This window comes from Micrasema longulum, unplaced genomic scaffold (assembly GCF_059751315.1).
Source record: "Micrasema longulum isolate JH-2025_06_02 unplaced genomic scaffold, ASM5975131v1 h1tg000101l, whole genome shotgun sequence".
In the NCBI taxonomy this organism is placed as follows: Eukaryota; Metazoa; Arthropoda; class Insecta; order Trichoptera; family Brachycentridae; genus Micrasema; species Micrasema longulum.
The window spans coordinates 1,444,536-1,465,845 of record NW_028277307.1 but is presented as its reverse complement, the minus strand read 5'-3'; the positions used below and the strand labels follow the sequence as shown (position 1 = coordinate 1,465,845).

The window sequence follows — 21,310 nt, the reverse complement described above, 5'->3', positions numbered from 1 at the left end:
TTTGCAATATCCTTACCAGTTTAACCATATTTTAAAAGCTACAATCTTTTAAAAATGCTTTGGTTAAGTGTACACGTTTTGACGACTTTAAAAAGTACTAAAAAAACTTTACATCGTACAATACGCATTCGGAGGTCTAAATTAAAGTCTTAACTGCAAAGAAGGTCACGCATACTGAAAAAACAGTCTCGCGTCATCTCTATTCTGACTTTGATTTCTTCTGAGTGATTCCATTTATCATTCAGCTAGCATCCTAAATATTTATATCGATGGACTTGCTTAATAACCTGCGATAAACATTTTAAAGTCATTAGAAAAATTTGTGGCTTTTTCCGAATAACAGTTATTTAGGCATACATTTAGTCTTGGAAATATTCATCTCTAGCCCTTTATTCAAACTAGTCGTGTAAACTTTGTCTAATAATAGCTGCACTTGTATTTATCACTTCCGATTTTAGTAGTTTTGGTCCGTTTTCTCCATAAGGTATGTCAAATTGTTGTGGTCTTTAATCATCAAAAAGTACTTTTATGTATTTAATTTTTCATTAATATCTAATATAATTATTTTATAAAGATTTTTTTATATTATAAATCCCAAACTGTGTTTGTATGTTTGTTTGTTTTCTTTCAAGTCACAACGGAGCAAACCATCAATGTGATTTTTATCACACAGATAGCCGGAGATCTGATAAGTGTCAAAAATCACTTTTTATTTTGAAAAAAAAAATATTCCTCGGGAAAATTCTTGGTGGAAAAATGAATTAATATATATAAAATAATAAAAATGCTACGTTGCCATAGACTAAAGGGCATCCGTTCTATAGCCGGTCTTTTTACTATCACAGTATAGTAAAAGGACCGGCAATCGATGCAGGATACTTTTTATCCGAAAATCACATTTCATTTCTAAGAGAAAGTTATTATTGTTAAACGGCAAACTTATTTCTCCCTAAGACAACGCGAGCTAAACTGGGAATAAGAGCTAATTAGAAATACGTATTTTAAACTTATAATTGAAGAAAATTATTATGGTGGCCACCATGGTGTAGCGGTTAAGATATTTAACTCACGCATGGAAGATTTCCGGTTCGATTCTCGGTGAGACCGCAGAAATTAAATGTGATTTTTCTCAAACCATGGTTTTCTATGCTATAATTCTACACTGTAATTGGGCCTCCTGGCCAGTTGTGGAGCAAAAAAAAAATCTAAATTCAATGTATATAAATCGTAAATGTACACACCCAATGTGACACATAGTTATTCGGAATTTCATACTCACCACGCGTTTATTTATTCCGTGTAAATTTATCTCCCAGTCAACAGGTTGATATGATAACGCTGATAACGCTTAATAAAAGATAAAACCTAACGTTATTCATCCAACAAAACACGTGGAAAAGCAATACACTGATACATAAAAGTACTTAACAAGTTCTAGGCACCGTGTACACTTCAATATTTAACTTGACACTTTTTGTTTACAGTGTTCAATTTCTTTGTATTTTGCCTAGTACTATATGTGCTAGGGCAAATTGAGCAATCGATTTGTAATCTCGAAAAGTTTTTGAAATTACTAATGTTAGTTCACCGCGTTGCATTGTTCCGGATAGTAAGTTTTAAAAATCTTCCGAAACTCGAAACTTAGTTCAAATTTTGACAAAAGAACAAAGGGATTTTTCTTTGATAATCAATTAATCCAATTGTGTTTTCAGCATCTTTGTGTATTTTTTATAAATATATCTTGTGAGTGGCTTAATCTGACAGTGTGACCAAAAATGGGCGGAAAGGGAGAAGGCGAAGGAAAAGGATCCGGCATGGGGAAACTTGAATCCAATATCTATTGCATCAAGTACACCCTATTCTGTTTCAACGTTGTTCTTTGGGTAAGTGAACTTATAATATTAACATTGAACTTCTAAAACATGTTTTTATTTACCCTACCCTTACCTTTATATTCCTACCTCCAAAAGACCTTAAATAAGGTCAAATCAAGATTCTTAAGACGGAAGACACAAAATAGAAATGTAATTTAAACATTTACCCAATCGAATACAAAGTTATGTTTTACCCGTGTCTAAGTACAAAAAAAACTTTAATCCGATAGTGTTTTCAACAGCAAAGAAGAACGATTTTATGAAGGGAAAATAGAATGATGTCTAGACTACAGAACCTTATGTACAAATGTACTGTGAAATATCTTATTATTTACCTTGCTGATTTTTGTGTAATAAACTATCGTCATATTTCCCTTTCCGCACCTAATGGTGCATAGGGCACTGTATTGGTACACCAATTTCAGTATATCTTGATCAGTTTTGTTACATGAAGGTAAGATGATCAGTCTTACGCTTTAGGTACCAGTCCAGGGACTATGAAATATTCTAGTATAAAAACACCAGGGAATCGAACCCGAGACCTTTTGTATTGTAGGCAAACGCGCTGACCATTACACCACGAGGCCGACGAGATTCGACACGTGTAAGATTCATTCGAATTATTTCACCTACAAGACAGCGCCTTCATTCTTCAAAATTTTACTTCTTCTCAGGTCAATATATTGAGTTCACCATTTTGAGTTCATCCAGATGTTTATAGATAACAACTTAATTGCTATGGATACAGAGCCTTATCCGTCAGATGCAGTTTAATAAAATATAATTTTAAATTCTTTATCCTTGTACAAATACATTTAATTTCGTAAGAAAGACACCGGATATCGCAAAAAACGATGAAACCAGTCAGCGGTTATTTCAAATTTGTGGATTTAAGGATTACTCGTATTTTAATTCTACAATAAATTAAGATAACTCGGTTCACATACCATTATAATCGGGGCCCAAGGGATCACTAGTGATCACAATAATTTACCTTTTGGAAAGTTTATCTAATAATATATTTAAATTTGTTATTTTGCTTTCAATATTTTCATCTAACACCAAGCACTAGAGATTTCGTCTTTTTTGATATGGTATTCGTTTCGTTTTCTTCATGTGTATTTTCGCATCTTCATGTGTTTCTTTTATAAAAACATTAAAACTTAATAAACGAGTTGAATAATTTTTAAAAAAAGAAGTTTTTTTAACTACTTGCACATAAAATAGTAGGTTATATTGATCGCAAATAAACTGGTTATCGATGATAAAAATTAATATCTCTTATCTGGGTTTGATGTTTTTACTATTTATACATATACGACGCTTATCTTATCAATCAAACTGTGAGGTATGCTTTACTCATACATTAAACATTAGAAATTAATAACTTCCATTAAGTAAATGACGAATATGATTTTTTCCTGTGAAATTTTTATACCAATACATTACAAAACAGTGAAAAATATTTATGAATGTAATATACAGTTATAAAAAATATGCAAGACAAAACAAAGTCTTTTATAAATTTAATACATATTTTTTTTTTTTTTAATCTTAATTAATCATTATAAATGCCCGATCAAATTATTAGACTTCAGAAAAAAAGTATGATCTCTTTCGAAATCTCTAATATTTTTAATCCTGTTTATATGTTTTCAACACATTTTATGAAGTGGAAAAATCTTGATGTGATTGAGGGCAAATTTTAGTATTTCGATGTTAAATATCATAAGTTAAAGTTATTTTTATCATGTTTAGGATATTTTTTTATTTAAAAAATAGTATATAGTGATATTTTGCAAATTGGTCGAAAAAGTGACATTTCTCCTAAAGTAAGTTGCAGTGATAAGACATTATTGAATATAAATTAATATAATCAACAAGAAATAGCCAAGAAGACACACGTTTTGCAAAAAACTGTCAAGAAAATAAAAAGTTTCTTTAGAAAGGGGAAAATTATGGATCAAATCGCGCTGGTAGAAGAAAAAAATCACCCCCCGGAGTAAAAAAAATTGGTTAAAATGGTGTCGATGAACCGCAAAGCAACATTTAAGATGCCTTGTGACCAGCTTAAAGATGTTGGTATTTATATATTACCAGTTACAGGTAGGAATTAGTTCTTTGAAAGTAGTCTGAAAGGATGTCGTCCAAGGAAGAAACACAAAACTACGCCAGCAATGGCAAAGAAAACTACAATGGCTACAGAGCACTAAATGTTGGAAGAATTGGACAGTAGTAGACTGGAACAACGCACAATACATATTGACATCTAAATAGTTACATCCTTGTTCAAAAAAATACGTTTTAGATGTTTTTTAAATAAGTTGTTTTGAAAAACGTATGAGGGTATCACCGTAACGAAACGTATGAAAATATTTTTTTTTGGTTATCAATGTAAGTTATTGTCATGTTTAAGTCCATTGTAAAATGTTTTGGACTGTCCTACGTTTGTCTTTGCTTTTTGATGTGGTAGTGTTGTTGTCGTCTGATATTATATTTGTGGATGTCATGCATTTTTGATTGTTGTTATGTCATATTGTAGGTTTCTTTACCACTGCGTGCTTTAAATATTTAAAATTTAAAATAAAAATTTACCCTACGTAAAAAAATACCCATTGGGCGTTTATAATGAATTAAAATAAAAATATACTAAATACTGTCATAGTAATTTAGTACGCCTCTGATACTTCATTTTTTTTTATTTTATGTTATTATGTCTTATAAAATAAAGGTATTGGTTTAAAAGTTAATGAATTTTATTTCTGAATTTTGACTGCCTTTTTTTTATCCATGTCGTTTACATACAAAAGTGTGTTATATTTTGTTTTTATAATTTAAAAAATAATCCACTTTCAGAGACACAAGCCGCCGAATTAAATAATAATGAAATAATTGTTACTTTTAATAGGCATTCCATAATATCTCCGATGTATTTAACACATTGCTCAGACGACATAGCTCATGACCTTTAGTTAATTTGTTTGTTTTTTATATGTTTTGTGACTCAAGCCTTGAACAGTTAATTTATGTCATGCAATCTGCATTAACATAAAAATATTTATTGTCGCCTTTTCAGCGTCAATCCATAAGTCAAAAAAAAAAGTCTCATAAAACTTTTTGAAATAGTATCTCTTAAAGTCATTTCCAGTGTAAGGCCCTGTCTTCTTTTTCTTTAAATACTCTTCCTAAAGTTCGCGAAAGTTCTGGTTTTATAGTTCAATGAACACTTAGACAAAGGCTTAATAAACTTTTATATACGAATTAAGTTGTGTAAGTGGGGCCTCGACGGTGGAATGTTTCACTATGGACTTATATCCTAAAGGATCATACAGGACTCAGGACTTTGGTAGATTGCGAGGGTTGAGTGTTTACGAAGTAGTGAGAGACGCTTTGCCTTCCTTAATAATAAATGAAGAAGTAAGAAGTGTCTGCCGCTATTTCAAGACATCTTCATACTCAATATAAACAAACTACTGCCAACATACATTCGCTCAACACTGCTACACGTAATTTAAAACTTAACAATTTCATTTAGCGATGAATTTTCAACGCCCTGCATTTGACAGAAAGAAATTTATATTTCTAGTATTACTGATTTAGTGAAAATAAATCAATATTTTATCGTCACCTTAATTTGAATGCAACCTAAGTCATTTTTTTGTATATGAGATTACGATTTAATATTTTTCGACTTACAAAATAGCATCTATCTCGGTTATTTCAGCAATTAAATTGTTGACAGAAAAAAGATAAAACATATAGTATATTCTTTAGAATAGTTAGTCAGAAAGTGTTTAGTAGTACTGTTTGGTCGCTTACATTTATTTGGATAATACACTAAAAAAATCATGTTTACTTTAATAAAAATGTTTACAAACTACTGAAGTTAGTGATTCATACGTTATTTTAAGTTTTTATTGTCTGCTGTAAAGTTATTATTTAGTGACTTTCGTTATATTCAAATTAAGGCAACACGACGTTAAATATTTATTCTCTTGCCTATTTGAATATATTTTTTAATTTTAATTGGTGTTATTACGATTATTATGGGTAAAGTTTATAGAACCATTTCTTTGAAAACCACCTAAAAGAGGGTGTACAGTAAATATTCCTACAAGTACTCGTATTGCAGCAACAGAACCCATGGACGGTATGAAATCCAACCCCCTTTTAAATCTGTTAAAAATTGACTTTTTAGTGTTTTTTTAATCTTTTACAAATCAGAGCTAGATTACAGCACGTTTTGCAGTTGCGGAGCCCACGGATGTTTGGAATTCTAACTCCTAATTATGACATTTAAGTATGCAAAAATTGATAGTTGATGACATTTACACGTGGAAGCTACATTAAATTAAAGTTGATCAATATACTACGTATAGTTAATAAAATATTTTTTTTTAAAATCTAAGATGGTAATAAATAAGATTGCAAAAAAAATATCAATTTTGGGAAGGATCAGAAGATTTATTGATAAGGACTCTTGCAAAACTATTTACAAAGCAATTATTGAACCACACGTTAACTATTGTAGTAGCATTTTATTTTTATCAAACAAAGAAAACATAGATAAACTAACTGTATTACAAAATAAAGCCTTTAGAATCATTTTGAAAAAAAACAGATATACGAGGGTAAAGTCGATGGTAAATGAAATGAAATTATTAACATATAAACAAAGAATATTTTACAATACAATGATATTTGTTCATAAAATTATAAACTCTAATAAAAAAACAGAATTTTGGAAAAAAATTGATCGGAACCAGCATGAACACGATCACAATACTAGAGAAAAGAACAAAATTAGACTTCCATTTAGGAAAAAGGCAAAGTCACAAAATTCAATTTTATTTAAAGCAATTAAAAAGTATTACGAAATGGAAAAAAATATTTATAAAGAAAAAAACATATCAAAATTTAAAATAATGGTCAAGACATATGTGATAAACAATTTATAAATTAAATATATTTACAATGTTATTATTAGAACACACATAACAATATGTATGATATGTGTGCCCTACTTTAAGATTTAAAATTAAAAAAATAATATCCCCACTTAAACAATAATATACATATATAGCTTGAGTCATAACTTAAACAATAATATTAAAAAATAGTATTTACATATATTTTATATCGACTTTTGACTAATAATAATACTACATCATGTTACTTATACAAAAATTGTGTTTTAAAAATAAATTGGTTTATCGAACAATGTATCACCCATATGTACATATAAGCTATTTTTTTAATTACTTAGTGTAAGGTAAAATTTCACCATTTAGATCTTTAGAGGTTGCAATGACACGAAGAGCTTATGTAGCACTGACCCCCACTTCAAATAAAGGTTAATAATATTCGAATGACTTCATTAAACCAGGTATATTCATAACTGTTTTGCTCATATTACATGCATGTATTTATTTACACGTAATCTATAGAATACGACATGATTTTCATATGAATATGAAGTGCCTGCTGGTAAGTCACTCTTCATGTAATGTGGCTCAGTTTATTTCAATATAGAAATGTTAATTTTTATCTTTTTTTTTTTGGTTACTTTTTTTTTCAATCCAACCACTATCGACCATTTTATTTGATTCATATAATATTCATCAAAAACTGGTAAAAAGAGTTTCACATTTTATGTTGTCGACATCATCCATTTCTCAGGAAGGGACTCGCTTGTAAACGTGAGATAAGGGTCCCCTTTTACCGTCTATTGATAAGCAAAGATAACGTTTTTCTTCGTGTCAAACTTCCAAATGTTTTACTCCGTAAAATATTTTTAAATAAAAAACGATTTTTAACATATAATAGGACTTTTTTACCTTAAATAAAATAAAAGGAATGTTAAGACCTTTCTTTAAAAAAAGTAAAAAAATATTTCCATGCATATCGCATGTGTCTTGTTGATCTTATCTTATATTATTATCATCAATCGCACCGAGAGTGTTCACTATTTTGGGAGAGCGTATTAAGCTCTCAAGGACAAAAACTGTTTTCAAGAAAGGAGTTAAGGACTAGATTTATTTTAGTGGGAACGATTTGAGTAGAAAACTCCTTGATAATTTTCCAAATATTTGAGTTTACTGTTTTCCATATTGATGTGCCATATGTATGTTTTTTTAAAAATAAATATGTTTTATGTTTCTGATCCTATATTTGTGGTGATATACTCATGTGTCTGTGTCAACTAATTGCTATTTCCATCTCAACACAGGACTTTTAGTCTCACAGAGTTGGGACTTATGTCTCAAACAATGTACAAGAAATTTATGTATGTAAATGAATAAAAAAATAAAATATAATATAATATATTCACTATCATACTATCAACAACATTTATTGGAGAGTGCTAATTATTGGTTGTCGATTTATTGTATCTCCATTAGTATTACATACATTTCGGTTACTCTGTGTTAGTATTGTTAGTAAGTACATTTTTAAAATATGTGTGGGTCAGCAATAATAAAAAATTACCGTTCATTAGTTAGCATGATTTAATGAAATTAAAGAAATGAAAGTTAATGCTTTTGTACTTACAAGTAACGATTTGAATCCTGGCCAAATACATTGTTGATAAACGTTTTGTAATAGCTTCTGTACTTATCCTCTAAAGCTTGGAATTAATTCACACAGTAATGAGAAAATCTCTTGTTTCTTGGCACCTGCAATCAATTAGAATGCCCTGGGTAATAATTGCATCATTAAAAGTTTTTGGGATGGCATTCAAATTGTCTACTGTTGCAATTAGTAAATGACGAACACGTTAACCTCAAAATGTTATGCAAATTATTATGATAAATACCTTATTCGTTTTTGTTCAGTGTTTTTACATAAACCCTTGTGCTGAAGTCAGGAAAGTAATTAGTTAAAGTTAATTATTTTAAAATCCGTATGTTTGTATCCAATTAATTTTTAAAAAGCCCTGAATTATAATGTACACCAAAATATTGGATTTTATATTTAATCCTGCCACAGTTAGGAAATGTCGCGATACTGAATAACTTTTACAACTCGAAAAATAAACGTACCATATTATAAAATAAAATTATTTATACGAAAAACATTTGTAATAACTATTATCTAATCGCAAATTGCATATATCAATCCAATTAAAATTGAATTAAAATAAATTTCAGTAGTAGAAATAAAATATACAATTTTAGCATATTCAATTGAGATTTATTCAAAATATTTATGTTTATTTTTTTTTTTTTTTTTATGTTAGTTATAAATCAAAATATTTATATGATTTTAATTACTTATTGAACAATTCAGCAATTTGGTCTTCTCATTCCAAAAATTATTTTAAGTCTTAAAATTTAAAAAAACAGTTTTAAATTTTTATTAAAAAAGGCAAAATGTTTTGCATGAAAGTGCAAAATAAAACAATCCAACAATGCATTAAGTCTGTCCAAATACTTGCAGACAAGCTGGACGCCTAGATTTTCTTATTCCAAAATGTTTTTATGCTCTGTTTCAACAAATTGAGATCTAAAACAAGCCATTTTGCCTATTTCGACGAAAAATACTAACATTTTTTTAAATTTCACATTTTTTGGTGTACTTGACCATAAATAAAATTACGTTTTTTGCTAGTATTTAACTATTTATTTAATCCTTATGGATCTAGGTTAATAATACGATTGGCTAGCAAATAACAACTTAGGGAGAAATATTTTGCCCATTGTAAAAATGTAATAATATTATTTATCATATTGTATCAATCAAGAGAGTCAAAAAACTTTTTTGCACCAAAAAAAAAACGTTTTTCTCAACATGTCAAGGGTGAAATTTAAGTTTAGCTTTTATCAGATTTTTTTGTCTGGCAGATAAAAAATAAAGCTCTACGTTTAATAAAATAGAATCCTGGACGTGTGTTTTTGAGTCAATATATATAGATATAAATACTCTCAGGTAAAAATTCTGAAAAAGAAAATAAAGCGGTGCAATGGAAAGCGCGTTTGCTTCCATTTTTGAGTTTCTAGGTTTAATTTTTGGAAGGGTAAATGTGAAATATTTGTTTACAAGATGATGTTACACTGCAATTTGTATAAAATAAACATAAAAATTTTATTTAGTTGTAATATTGGATACTTATATTTTTAATCTGAATAAACAACTAAAAAGATATTAATTCATTTGTCGCCCTATCTTCCTGTGACACATGACTGAGATATGTTGCATTTATCTTGCCAATGCAGTGCCCATGCACCGTTTGATGGGGACAAAGGTTTTTTAATGATGTTTGCTCATATCTACTTATATATTTTTTAATTAAATATTTTGTAAGATCCAGAAAGTAGAGTGACGTCAGTAAAGTATTGTCTCTGCGCGCGTTACCCAATGGATGTATAAAAGGGCGCTCAACACGTCACTTACGTTTTTCTGCCTCCATCAACATTTTACAACTTATTGTGAACATACCTCATTTTTCAGTATGAAATAAATTGCAATGGTAATTAATTTAAATTCTTCGGTTTTTTTGAGAATCTAGCATTACATTTAAGGTATGGCCCTTATCTTTAAAATGATGTTTCTCTTATTAAACGATAAGGTCCCTTAAAATTTCTCCTTCGTATTGTTAGCAATGTGAGACGGTGTGCAGTTAAAATATTATCATTAATGTTTCATAAAAATTTGTTATTGTTTCCTTGTTTCCCAGAAATATGCATTATGGACCATAATGTGCAGATTAAAAATGCAAAATGTCTAATAAATTTTCAGTGACCGAGACAAACAACGCTCTCGCTTGCTCTTGCAATTTTTAGCATAATTTATCTCTTTTACTAGTATAAAAATCTATTTGCCGTAAGCAAAATCGCTTGCTTTTTTAAGATTTTGTTTACTACAAAACATGTTCACCGTGGGAAAATATTTAACATATGATTTGGTTGTTAGAAATCCTAAAAAACGTTTCCTTCTGAAAAAATGAGAATCCAATTTTCAGAGAAATTTCAAGAAAGCTAGATAAAAATATATCTTGCAGCTATAAAGCGCACGGACGGCTACAATCGATAAACTTTTGTCCCTGCACTAGTATCTGAAGCGTAAAACTGATCTTCTTACTTTTTTGAGACAAAAATGATCAAGGTAGACTGCGATTGGTGTAGTAATGCAGTGCCGCATGCAAAATTAGGTACGGAATAGTGATAGACAAAATATTAACAAAAAACATGATCTGACATTGTTCATTTATTTATTCGAAAAAAAACTACATAATCGTAACTATATTATAAACACGTAAGCTTTTATATTTATTGAATATCTCACAAATAATTGATTTCGCGTAGTGTATGTACTAATATACTATTTTTACTTTGATATTATTTGCATAAAGTATCCAAAGCAATTTTTTGGAAAGCTTTTTTAACATAAAGGTTGACTTTTCGATTTTCTGTCAGCGAATACTGCATGAAATTACCGATAAACCACAGAATCGGAGGGTTGACTTTATTTCAGATAGAAATGATAGCTACTTCTTCCTTTTGACATGTTTGCAGAAAAGGGTCAATCACATAAATCCTAACGTTAACCCTTAACCCGACTCAGAATATTGTAAACTATCGGATGCCTGTGAAAGTACCTACTGCCTACTCAAATCCTTCGTTGTCTCCTTATTCTGGATTAAAAAATACTTGGAAACAAATGTAATTGGGAAAATCTATTACTGATCGCATTGAACAAACTGCATGTAGTATAATGTTTCTACAATAAATATGTGTTCCATAATGTACTCATATGTATTCATTCAGATAGTTGATGAAAAATGATAACTAGTGATTCCTTAACATATTTTATAAATTTGTTGCAACAGAGAGGGAAAACATTTTTAAAAAAGAAAATATTGAATTAGAAGCATTAACAGGGTTTCCGACCTGTCATTGGCTGGTTCAAGTGACAACTTTTCGCACTGTGTAACATTCTCCATCATGCCTATGTTTAAACATCCACATTTCCTTAACTGTTGCTCGACTGTTTTTTCTCCCTATAGCAACAATTTTAGTTCTTTATAACTCCCTAGGGTGGATATCTAGCCTGCCTACAAACATTTGGACATAAAAAAAAATCTTGAATGTATATTATATTCAATATGATTTTTTTTTATTTTCATTAATTAAAGTACTTTCTTTTAGGTTTTTTTAAACAGTGAGTTATGCATCTACAAAATAAAAAATCTGAATTATTGTGAAAAGCTAATGAAAATAATATATAAACTATTATAAACACAAAACTTTGTTATATGTGTTACACAATTTTATTATTTTACAAAAACGCTACTACAGTTTCGGGAGAGCACTCCTCCCATCGACAGGTGATATAAAACTATGATAAGTCTATATCACCTATATCATCTATATCTTATAAAATAATAAAATTGTGTAACTCTAATAACAAATTTATATTTTCATAATAATTTATAAAGAAGTGTTACGAAGTGAATGCCGATTTAATTAATAATAAAATAAAATATATTTATCTACCATACAATATATCTCACGGTCCGAGGTTCGCAGTCCACTCTAAAACAACTCCATTCTTATTATTCGAGCACAAGTTTCATTCGACAGTATTCAATATTATAACTCATATTTAATATTCAAAATAGCTTTATAAATTTATTTATTTGGTAAAATAATAAGAACTCAAACACCTTTGTTTTTTTTAAATGTAAGTAACTCAATAGCTAACTTTTAACAGTGAATCGGGTTGAGAGAGTCCGCACTTCGAACCCCACTGTACCACAACTTGAAAATTGTTAATAGTGAATAATTACCGTATTTATTGAAAATGCCATCGAAAAATTAATTTTTTGGTAAATTTCTACAGTAGTGTGCAAAATGATGACTTCTGTATTCCTTTAATACCTGTATTTCTTCACTATCCTTTTACCCACCAATCAGTAGACCAACCCCAGCGTATCTCAGCTAGAAGTTGAAACGATTACAGAATATAAGTATACTTTGTATATATATAATATTATATCTTTGATCTTCGCAAATTTGACCACGTAACCGAGTATCGCACGCAACTACACTGGTTAAGTATCAGGCATAGATGAAACATTCACATTCTATCACTTCTTCACAATATTTTTAATAATCCCACTTCGCCTGTTTATCTGAGAGAGCTCTTCCAACCTCTTTCACAACACGGACTATCTCTTCGTTCTAGTAACGAGAGAACCCTTTTAATACCCTGTCATCGCTCTAATTTTCTTGCCTTTTCTTTCAAAGTAGTAGCCGCTCAATTGTGGAATAATCTACCCACTTATGTTAAAAACCATGTCACTATCTAAATATTTAGATTGTTCCTTTATCCTTTTTCTTTCCTTCCCACCCCCTCTCCACTCTTCATACTTTACTATAATTTTATTTTGTTAATCTTTGAATAAAATTATAAGATTCAATATGTCCATGTATTTGTAATTTTCTCAAATTGAACGGTTTGGGTAGGTAGATAAAAATTGCCTTAAGGCAATATGCCCGCCCTTATATGTAAATATATTGTATAATATGTACATAAAGTGTTAAATAAATAAATGAATATCTCAATTATGCATATAACATGAAGGTAATATGAGTATCCCCCCATCCAGATACTACATAATAGTAGATGTAACTGGATGAATAGAACATAGGAGTCCACTTTTTGCTGTTTTAAAGTTAAAAATGCAGAAATTATCTAAAAAATCTATTTTATTCGTGAGTAAAATACCAATATCCACGTTCGCTATAAAAATGTTTTTTTAAGTTCAAAAATAAACCTAAAGTCCACTTTGTTGGATAGTAAAAAAACTTCATTAGTCCCAGATACGCTATTTAAATACGTACTTTTTAAAAAAATATTTTTATTTTTTCGAAAAGAGATATACTTGAGTGTTTATTATGAACTCAAATATTAACATTTTTGGACCACCTATTTGGCAACTGCCGGATGAATAAAATTGTACTAAATCTAGAAAAAATGTTTGTACAAGTGTAAAAACTGCATTAATTTTTAATTAGGATGAATGTATTATTATTTTCTGTTTTTCTTTACATATTCTATGTTTTTATTTTGTTTCTCATGTACTTGTGTATTCAAAATTAAATTGATTCTAATAAATAGATAGCTATAATATATAAATAAGTGTAAGTCAATGTCCAAGCACAAAAAGTTAGTCTCCTTTTTTAAAGAGTTACAGTTCTAACATTTACTTTATGTATAAAAGTAGATTTGTATAGAAAAAAAACATGTACAATTTATGAAATTTATTAAAAGAATTAAAAAAGGACCAACATATGAAGCTATATATAATTATTTTCAGTTTCTCCGTACAGTGTGTTTTACTTTACTTTAAGTGCAATTGCAGCAAACCGTATTTATTTCATCGTTTTCAGATCAATAAATCATATTTATTATGACTTCGGGTCCATGGATGAAGACGATTAAAGAGCTAAGAGCTATGTGAACACGGTAATAATTTATTCCTAGCGTCCATCGCCTTAAACTGCTGAGAGCGGCAGAAAAGTTAAACTGTTAGCGGAAATTTAGTGCGGGCCACGTGTGTTTAATGTTTGGTTGCGCGGTCTCTTAAGACACGGGGCCCGGTGGTAATAATTGCCATGTATTTATCCCAAGACGGCTACCAAACAATATATTACGGAGAACGTTCTATTTTTGAGGAAAATTGCTAAATTTTGCAAGCGAGTTCATTATCTAAATGAAGAAAGTTATGAACCATAGCTTATATTTGATTTATGGCACTTTATTTTGACACCCTGTTACCCGGTCGTTTTAATAAAGATTTTTGGAGTATTTTAAGTAGTGAACCGTGTTCTAAGTTCTTTTTTTAATTTATTATTTATTTTAAACGTGCGAGGGAACTCACGGCCTACTTAATTACGGCCGACTTGTAAGCCTTGTGGTGTAATGGTCAGCGCGTTTGCCTGCCATGCAAGTAGTCTCGGATTCGATTCCCGATATGGTTGATGAGAAATATTTATTGAAAACGGTGTTTTGACACTAGAATATTTCATGGTCCCTAGAATGGCACCTAAAACGTAAGATTGATCATCTTTTATTAATATAACAAAAATGATTGAGATATGCAGTGCCCTATGCACCATAGGTGCGGAAAGTGAATGAAGATGAAGAAGCGGACTCTTACATATTGAAAAATATACATGAGTAGGTTTAAAAAATATAAAGTTATAAACAGTATATTTTTGTACAAAATAAACATAGTCTTGCAAATGAAAATAAAATTATATAAATAAAACCAAATAAAAAAATCGCTACTAATTGGAATATGTGGGCATCACCAGCAGTGCCATTCTGAACGCTCTTTCTAGGGTAGAGAAAGCGTTGCTAGAACGTTACCATTACGTAAATTACCTACTAGCGATGCATTTTCTACTCCCGAGAGAGCTTTCAGAATTCCAGTCCAGGAGACTTAATTGCTAGCATGTAATCTCACCTCCTTCCACGTCAATCCCGCTTCTCTTAGTTCCACCAAGTAGAGCCGAAAGGTCGTCATCGACGGCCTTCCAGGACGGCGCGGCGGGAGTCCGCAGGCAGGAAGAAGGGATTAAAATGTCACCATCTGAATATTTGAGTTTTTCCTTTCTCTTCTTTCTCCCTTTTGCATTTTTCTTCCTTCTATCATAGAATAGTGGAGATTTTTAGTCAATTTATATTTTTATAAAAAAAGGGCTATCCACGTTACTTTAAAGTCTAAATATCTATCAAACTGAACGGTGGAGGTAGGTAGGAAGAAATTGTTCTTAGGTAATATTTATTTTTATTTATTAATTTGTTTATTTCATTTGACAATTCGCCCGAGGGGCATTTACAAAATTAAACAGGTAAGTATTTGTACTATATATATATATACTTCTGTTTGCATTGTAAGTAATAATTTTTAAAATAAGCAACACTTTTTTGTATAGAAACAAAAAAGCATGCTGCAATTCAAAATAAAAGATGAAACTTAGCATAGTAAAATCATAAAAAATATAAATTTGGATAAAAGAAAAATGTTATAATTGAAAAGCAAATTGTAAATAACTTGCATGCTATGCAAAAAAAAATGGTTTTAACAAATTAATGTTTAAAACAAATAAAAATTATTTAACAGTAGGATATATAGGATATATTATAGTTATATAAAGGATAATAATTTCTTATGTATACTTACTGTAATATCTTATATATACTTACACCAGGTGCAAGAAAAAAATCCAAGACATATTTTTTTCTCATTTCGTCTGGGTGTTGTGGTGTATTTTTCATAACCTCCTTCCATATTCCTCTATCCCACCTGCTGACAAGCCTAAAAATAGAGGCTTAGCGGGTTACTCCTTTAAAATAAAAAAAAGAAAGATTTAGGATAATAACAATACACATCAAAAACAGAGAAAAAATTTCACGAAAAAGAAAGTTTTATTACGACTTTAATAATTAGTTTTAAGCGAGGAATTTTTAAAAATTTAAAAATGAATAATTTTTGTATTAAAAATGTCTATATCATAAGTCAATTTGTTAGCTATGGAATAAATATGCTCACATATTCTTGCCTTTACACTCGTATATATGTAAAATATGTGTGTTTCTTAAGTGTTTAATCAATAAGTTAACGCGTGGGAATGTTATAATTAAACTCAAAAATGGCATACGTGAATATAGAAGTTAACTCCTTAAAGAATGGTGAGTGCAAAACAATATGAAAAGTGATCACTTTACACCGCCAATACCAGATTACAAGCTTACTTTTTCACCTACTTTTTCGGCCTCGTGGTGTAGTAGTCAGCGCATTTGCTTACCATGCAAGAGGTCTCGAATTCGAGCTCAACATAGAATATTTATTTAAAAAGGTGTTTTTACGCTAGAATATTTTGTAGTTCCCGGACTGGCACCTGAATGGTAAGACTGATCATCTTAGCACCATGTTACAACAATAATAAATATACGCTGCGGTTGGTGTACTAATGCAATGCCCTTTGCACCATTAGGTGTGGAAAGGAAAATGATGATGAAACGACTACACTTTCATACTCTCAACAACTTTATCATTGTTGAAAATATATCTTTTGTCGTAAAATATCATCCCAAAATAACTTAAAATCAATTTTATTTAGACTTGCCGCTATCACAAAGTAAACACTTGTAAAATAGGGTTTTAAAAATTCACATTTTAATCTTAAATAAAAATATTTGAGAAAATATTAATTTATTTTTACTTTTATAGATGACTATTGATACACAATATTCAATCAACACTATATGTTGTTTTGCAATATGCTTGTAGTACTATTGATTGCTGGTGTAAAATAAATTTACAGTCAGTAATTCTTTAGTCCATTCACGAGAATACAAGGATTGGCGGAATAGTCAAAAGGTTTAATTTTGTTACCTTCTCGTCGTTCATTTTCTTTTCTCAGTAGACAGGATTCCAGGACGTTGCACTGAAATAATGGTCTGAGAAAGACGTTAAAAATGCAATTAAGACATTAACTCTACGTCTATTGCAGGGAGCGTCATCTCAATAGAAATCGGATCAAAGAACCGGAAATCGTTACCCTCGCTTCCGGTGCATTCACTTTCCTTTAGCTTTCTGGGCAAAAACTAATGACGTCTTTTGTTGGGATTTTCACTTCCGGCTGGCGTTCATTTCCCCTTTGTTATAATACTGCTCTATTCTACACAAATAAATTTAAGTTGATTTCTCGTTTTATAACGGAACCGTATAAGATGCTCATACGTCATAACATTACCCCCCAATTTAGGATTGACTCGAAGCGCAACCGTTTATTATTGACAACCACAAACATAGTTATGAAAGTTATTATTGCATCAAAATGCAACATTATTTCTCTTGTTCAATATAATTTACTTAAGAAATGAATTTAAAACACTTAGTTCTCTGCTTTGTTAATTGTATAATGATGTTCAAGTAAGTGTTTGAATATAATTTACTATTTCGAGACTTTATAAAAAAATTACTGTAATATGTATACGGTTAGTTACTGAAAAACCTCAATTTGATAATCGTCTTTTGTATAAAACAAACAAACATACCATCACGATATTTCTCGGTGAAGATAGGCAGAGAGGATAGAACATCACATCTTTCTGCTTTTGCAAACAGACATCGCTTCCTCCACCTATTGATAAATCATTTCTTGAGCGCGCACCAATTATTCCAACTTTTGAAATGTACCCATCTTCAGATACTTAGCTCTTTCTCGTTTTCTGCATCAATCAATAGTCGTATAGTAAATCTTTTAAACTGTTATTTCGCTGCCTACTCGCTCTACATGTCCAAACCAACGCAGTACTTTTTTCTTGATTCTGTCAATAATGTTTGTCTCAGCTTTATAGAATGCTTTCAACCTACTTTTATGATTGTTTTTCCATTTCCACATTTCCAAAATTGACATTTTTAAATCTTTTACTAACGTCAAATGTATTATTTTTTTGTTCATAAAAAATACAACATTAACATTTGTGAACCATTGAAACATGTTATCTTAATTAATTATCATCCAAATTATTTTTTTTGTATTTAGCGTCTTGATATACTTATTTGGTAAATTCTTCCATCGTAAATTCTTCCATGTATTTAGCGTCTTGATATACTTATTCGGTAAATTCTTCCATCGTTAGACTACATCGGCTCGAAAACGTGTATTGAGAAATAGATATGTTTTGTTTTCCATTGTCAGTTTTTAGATTTAAAATTCTTACTGCGATAAATTCAAAATAACTCACATTATTGTATGCAGTAAAAATTACTTCAACTTTTTGGGTTTTGCTTATTCATTAAAATAACACCTGCGGCAAACTTAACTTTTAGTCGAAAAATTGTGTTTTTTTTCAAGCACATTAATAGAGTATTTAATATTTATTTATTTATGTATTTAAAACATTTTGTATTTTGTCGATTTTCACCAAAAAATTTTTTTTTTTAGTTTTTCTAAATAAGTACTAACATATTTAATTGTTGTAGCATGAAGCCCTTGAACTTTAATTTTGTACCTATCATGTAAAAACTCTCTGGGTGTATGCAGTAGCGTGCCTAGGGTTAACCAGTAAGGCAAGCCCATTATTTTTCACTTTTGTGAATACATGATGTACCTATAATTTTTTCACTTCTTACCATTCCCAGTTCAGTAAGCAGTAAGCACCCAGAAGGCATAATGAAGATAAACATTGTGTTGTAATAAGTGTGAAAATATGCATAAACGTAACTTTTGTAAGGGATAGCCATCACCTTTAAATATAGGAAATGTTCACTATAATAAAATATGTTTATATGAAAATTGTTCCTCAGATATCAACCATCACCAATGAGTACCATCACCATATTATGGCATGCATAGATTGCATAGTGTTTAATAATCATCATCGGAACTCATAAATACATACGTATAAATATAATAAGAAAGATTGATAAAGTGCATATTTGCAAAATAATATACGTAATATTATATATACATATAATACAACAAGAATGATTGATAAAGTATAAACATCAGTTTGGTATATTGTAGATAGGAAAACAAACAATTAATAATAACCCAAAAAAAACATATTTGCCCAAACATTATTATGAACTATGAATAAAGCTTTAATATTATAGAAAATGTATCCGTACCTAATATATTATATTTAAAATTAGACGAAAATAGCTGCGCAACGTGCTAAAATATTTTTATTTGTATTCTAAAGCGAACCGCCTATCTTTTTTCAAAAACGATTTTATAACATCCTCATAAAAAGTCACTGAACGTTTGAGATCTGCTAATAGTTTTTTTTCTATGGCTATCATAGAGAGTTCGGAAAGGCGATTTTGTCCTTGTGTATTTCTTAAGTACGTGTGTATTCGTTTTAAAGCTGAGAATGCGCGTTCTGCTGAAGCACTTGTAGCTGGTATAGTAACCACCAAATGAGCTAACCTTAGCAACTCTGAAAATGCATCTTCGAGACTATTTTCGTTAATAAAATCTACAAGCTGAAAAACATTAAAATCTTTTAATTCCGAAGAAGAGTACAGACATATTAATTGATTTTTTAATGATTGTTTATCAAAATAATTACCGTAGTGTAATTCTAAAGATTCAAATTCACTATTTGGAAAATTCAGTTTATACCCGTCGTAAAGTTTGTTGTTTAGCAATTGAAAAAAATGGAGTTTGAATAATTCAGAATATCTATCATTAATTTCGGAAGATATGTTATCAATAATTTGGATGAAAATTCTTTTGTATTCCGTACGAGCACACGATACATTTCGTCTTAAGCGAGGGGCAGAATTATTTTGCGATGCAACGACATATATTTTATCAAATTGAGATTGAAAATCAGTACTCAACCATTTATGAAATTCCTTTATCTTATTGCTGCAGTAACCCACGTCGACTTGCGATTTTTGTATGATATTATACAAACTATCGGTTTTTTCAAATATTACGTGAAATACTTCCAAGAAAAAATTAAAATTAAAAGATTTTAAAGAATTATAAAAAGATTCCACGGACAAATTTGTATCACCTTCCCATTGCTGAGGATTGTCAGCCATTTCAGTAAATAAGTCAATAAGATTATTTTTTTGTTCAAATATAATATTTACAGTACGCGATGAGTACGCCCAACGAGTTGCAGAAATGTGTGGTATTTTTTTACTGCAAAATTTATCGTAATAAGCAGATCTTTTTGTACTGTTGCTAAAAAAATGAACCAAAGCCTGAAGGGCAGAAAAAAATGAACTGACATTGCCTATTCTGCTACAAGACTTGGATAAAACTAAATTTAATATATGGGCATTACACCAAATATAAATAGCCTGAGGACAAAACTCTTTAATTTTTTGTTGCACTCCGTTTCTTACTCCAGACATGACGTTTGCGCCATCGTAGCTTTGCGCAACTAATTTATTTTTGCAGTCATAAATATTTATGTAATGCATAATAATCTCAGCAAGTACATCTGCGGTTCGATTTTCGGACACGTCAATAAATCCTAAAAATCGATCATGTATATCATTTCCAGAGAAATATCTAAATATCATACATAATTGTTCTTTATTACTAATATCTGGCGTTTCATCTATAATTACTGAAACAAAAGTAGACATTTTTATTTCCGATTCTATTCGATTTTTCATTACTTCCGATACGCTGCAAATAATATCGTTTTGTATTTTATTAGACAGGTAACTGGGACCCTGTTTGTTGCTTTGCAGCATATGTTTCTCTAAAACAAGATCATATTTAGACAGCAATGAAACGAGCTCTAGGAAATTGCCTCTATTCAGTGATGTTTCGGACTCATCGTGCCCCCTAAAAGGAAGCTCTTGTTGACCTAGATGGCACACAACATCGACTAAACGCTGAAAAACACTTCGATAATGGTCTACTTTCAAATTATGTCTAATTATC

At 30.0% G+C, this 21,310-nt stretch overlaps 1 protein-coding gene across 1 annotated transcript in view; it reads left to right on the top strand.

Moving 5' to 3' along the window:
• Positions 1–1,412: 1,412 nt before the first annotated feature.
• Tsp2A (tetraspanin 2A) overlaps positions 1,413–21,310 on the top strand; it is a 276,209-nt gene continuing 256,311 nt past the window's right edge. The window contains exon 1 of the mRNA XM_088237265.1: positions 1,413–1,883. Within this exon, the coding sequence (XP_088093391.1) occupies positions 1,776–1,883 (108 nt within the window). The 5' untranslated portion in view covers positions 1,413–1,775. The remainder of the gene's footprint in view (positions 1,884–21,310) is intronic.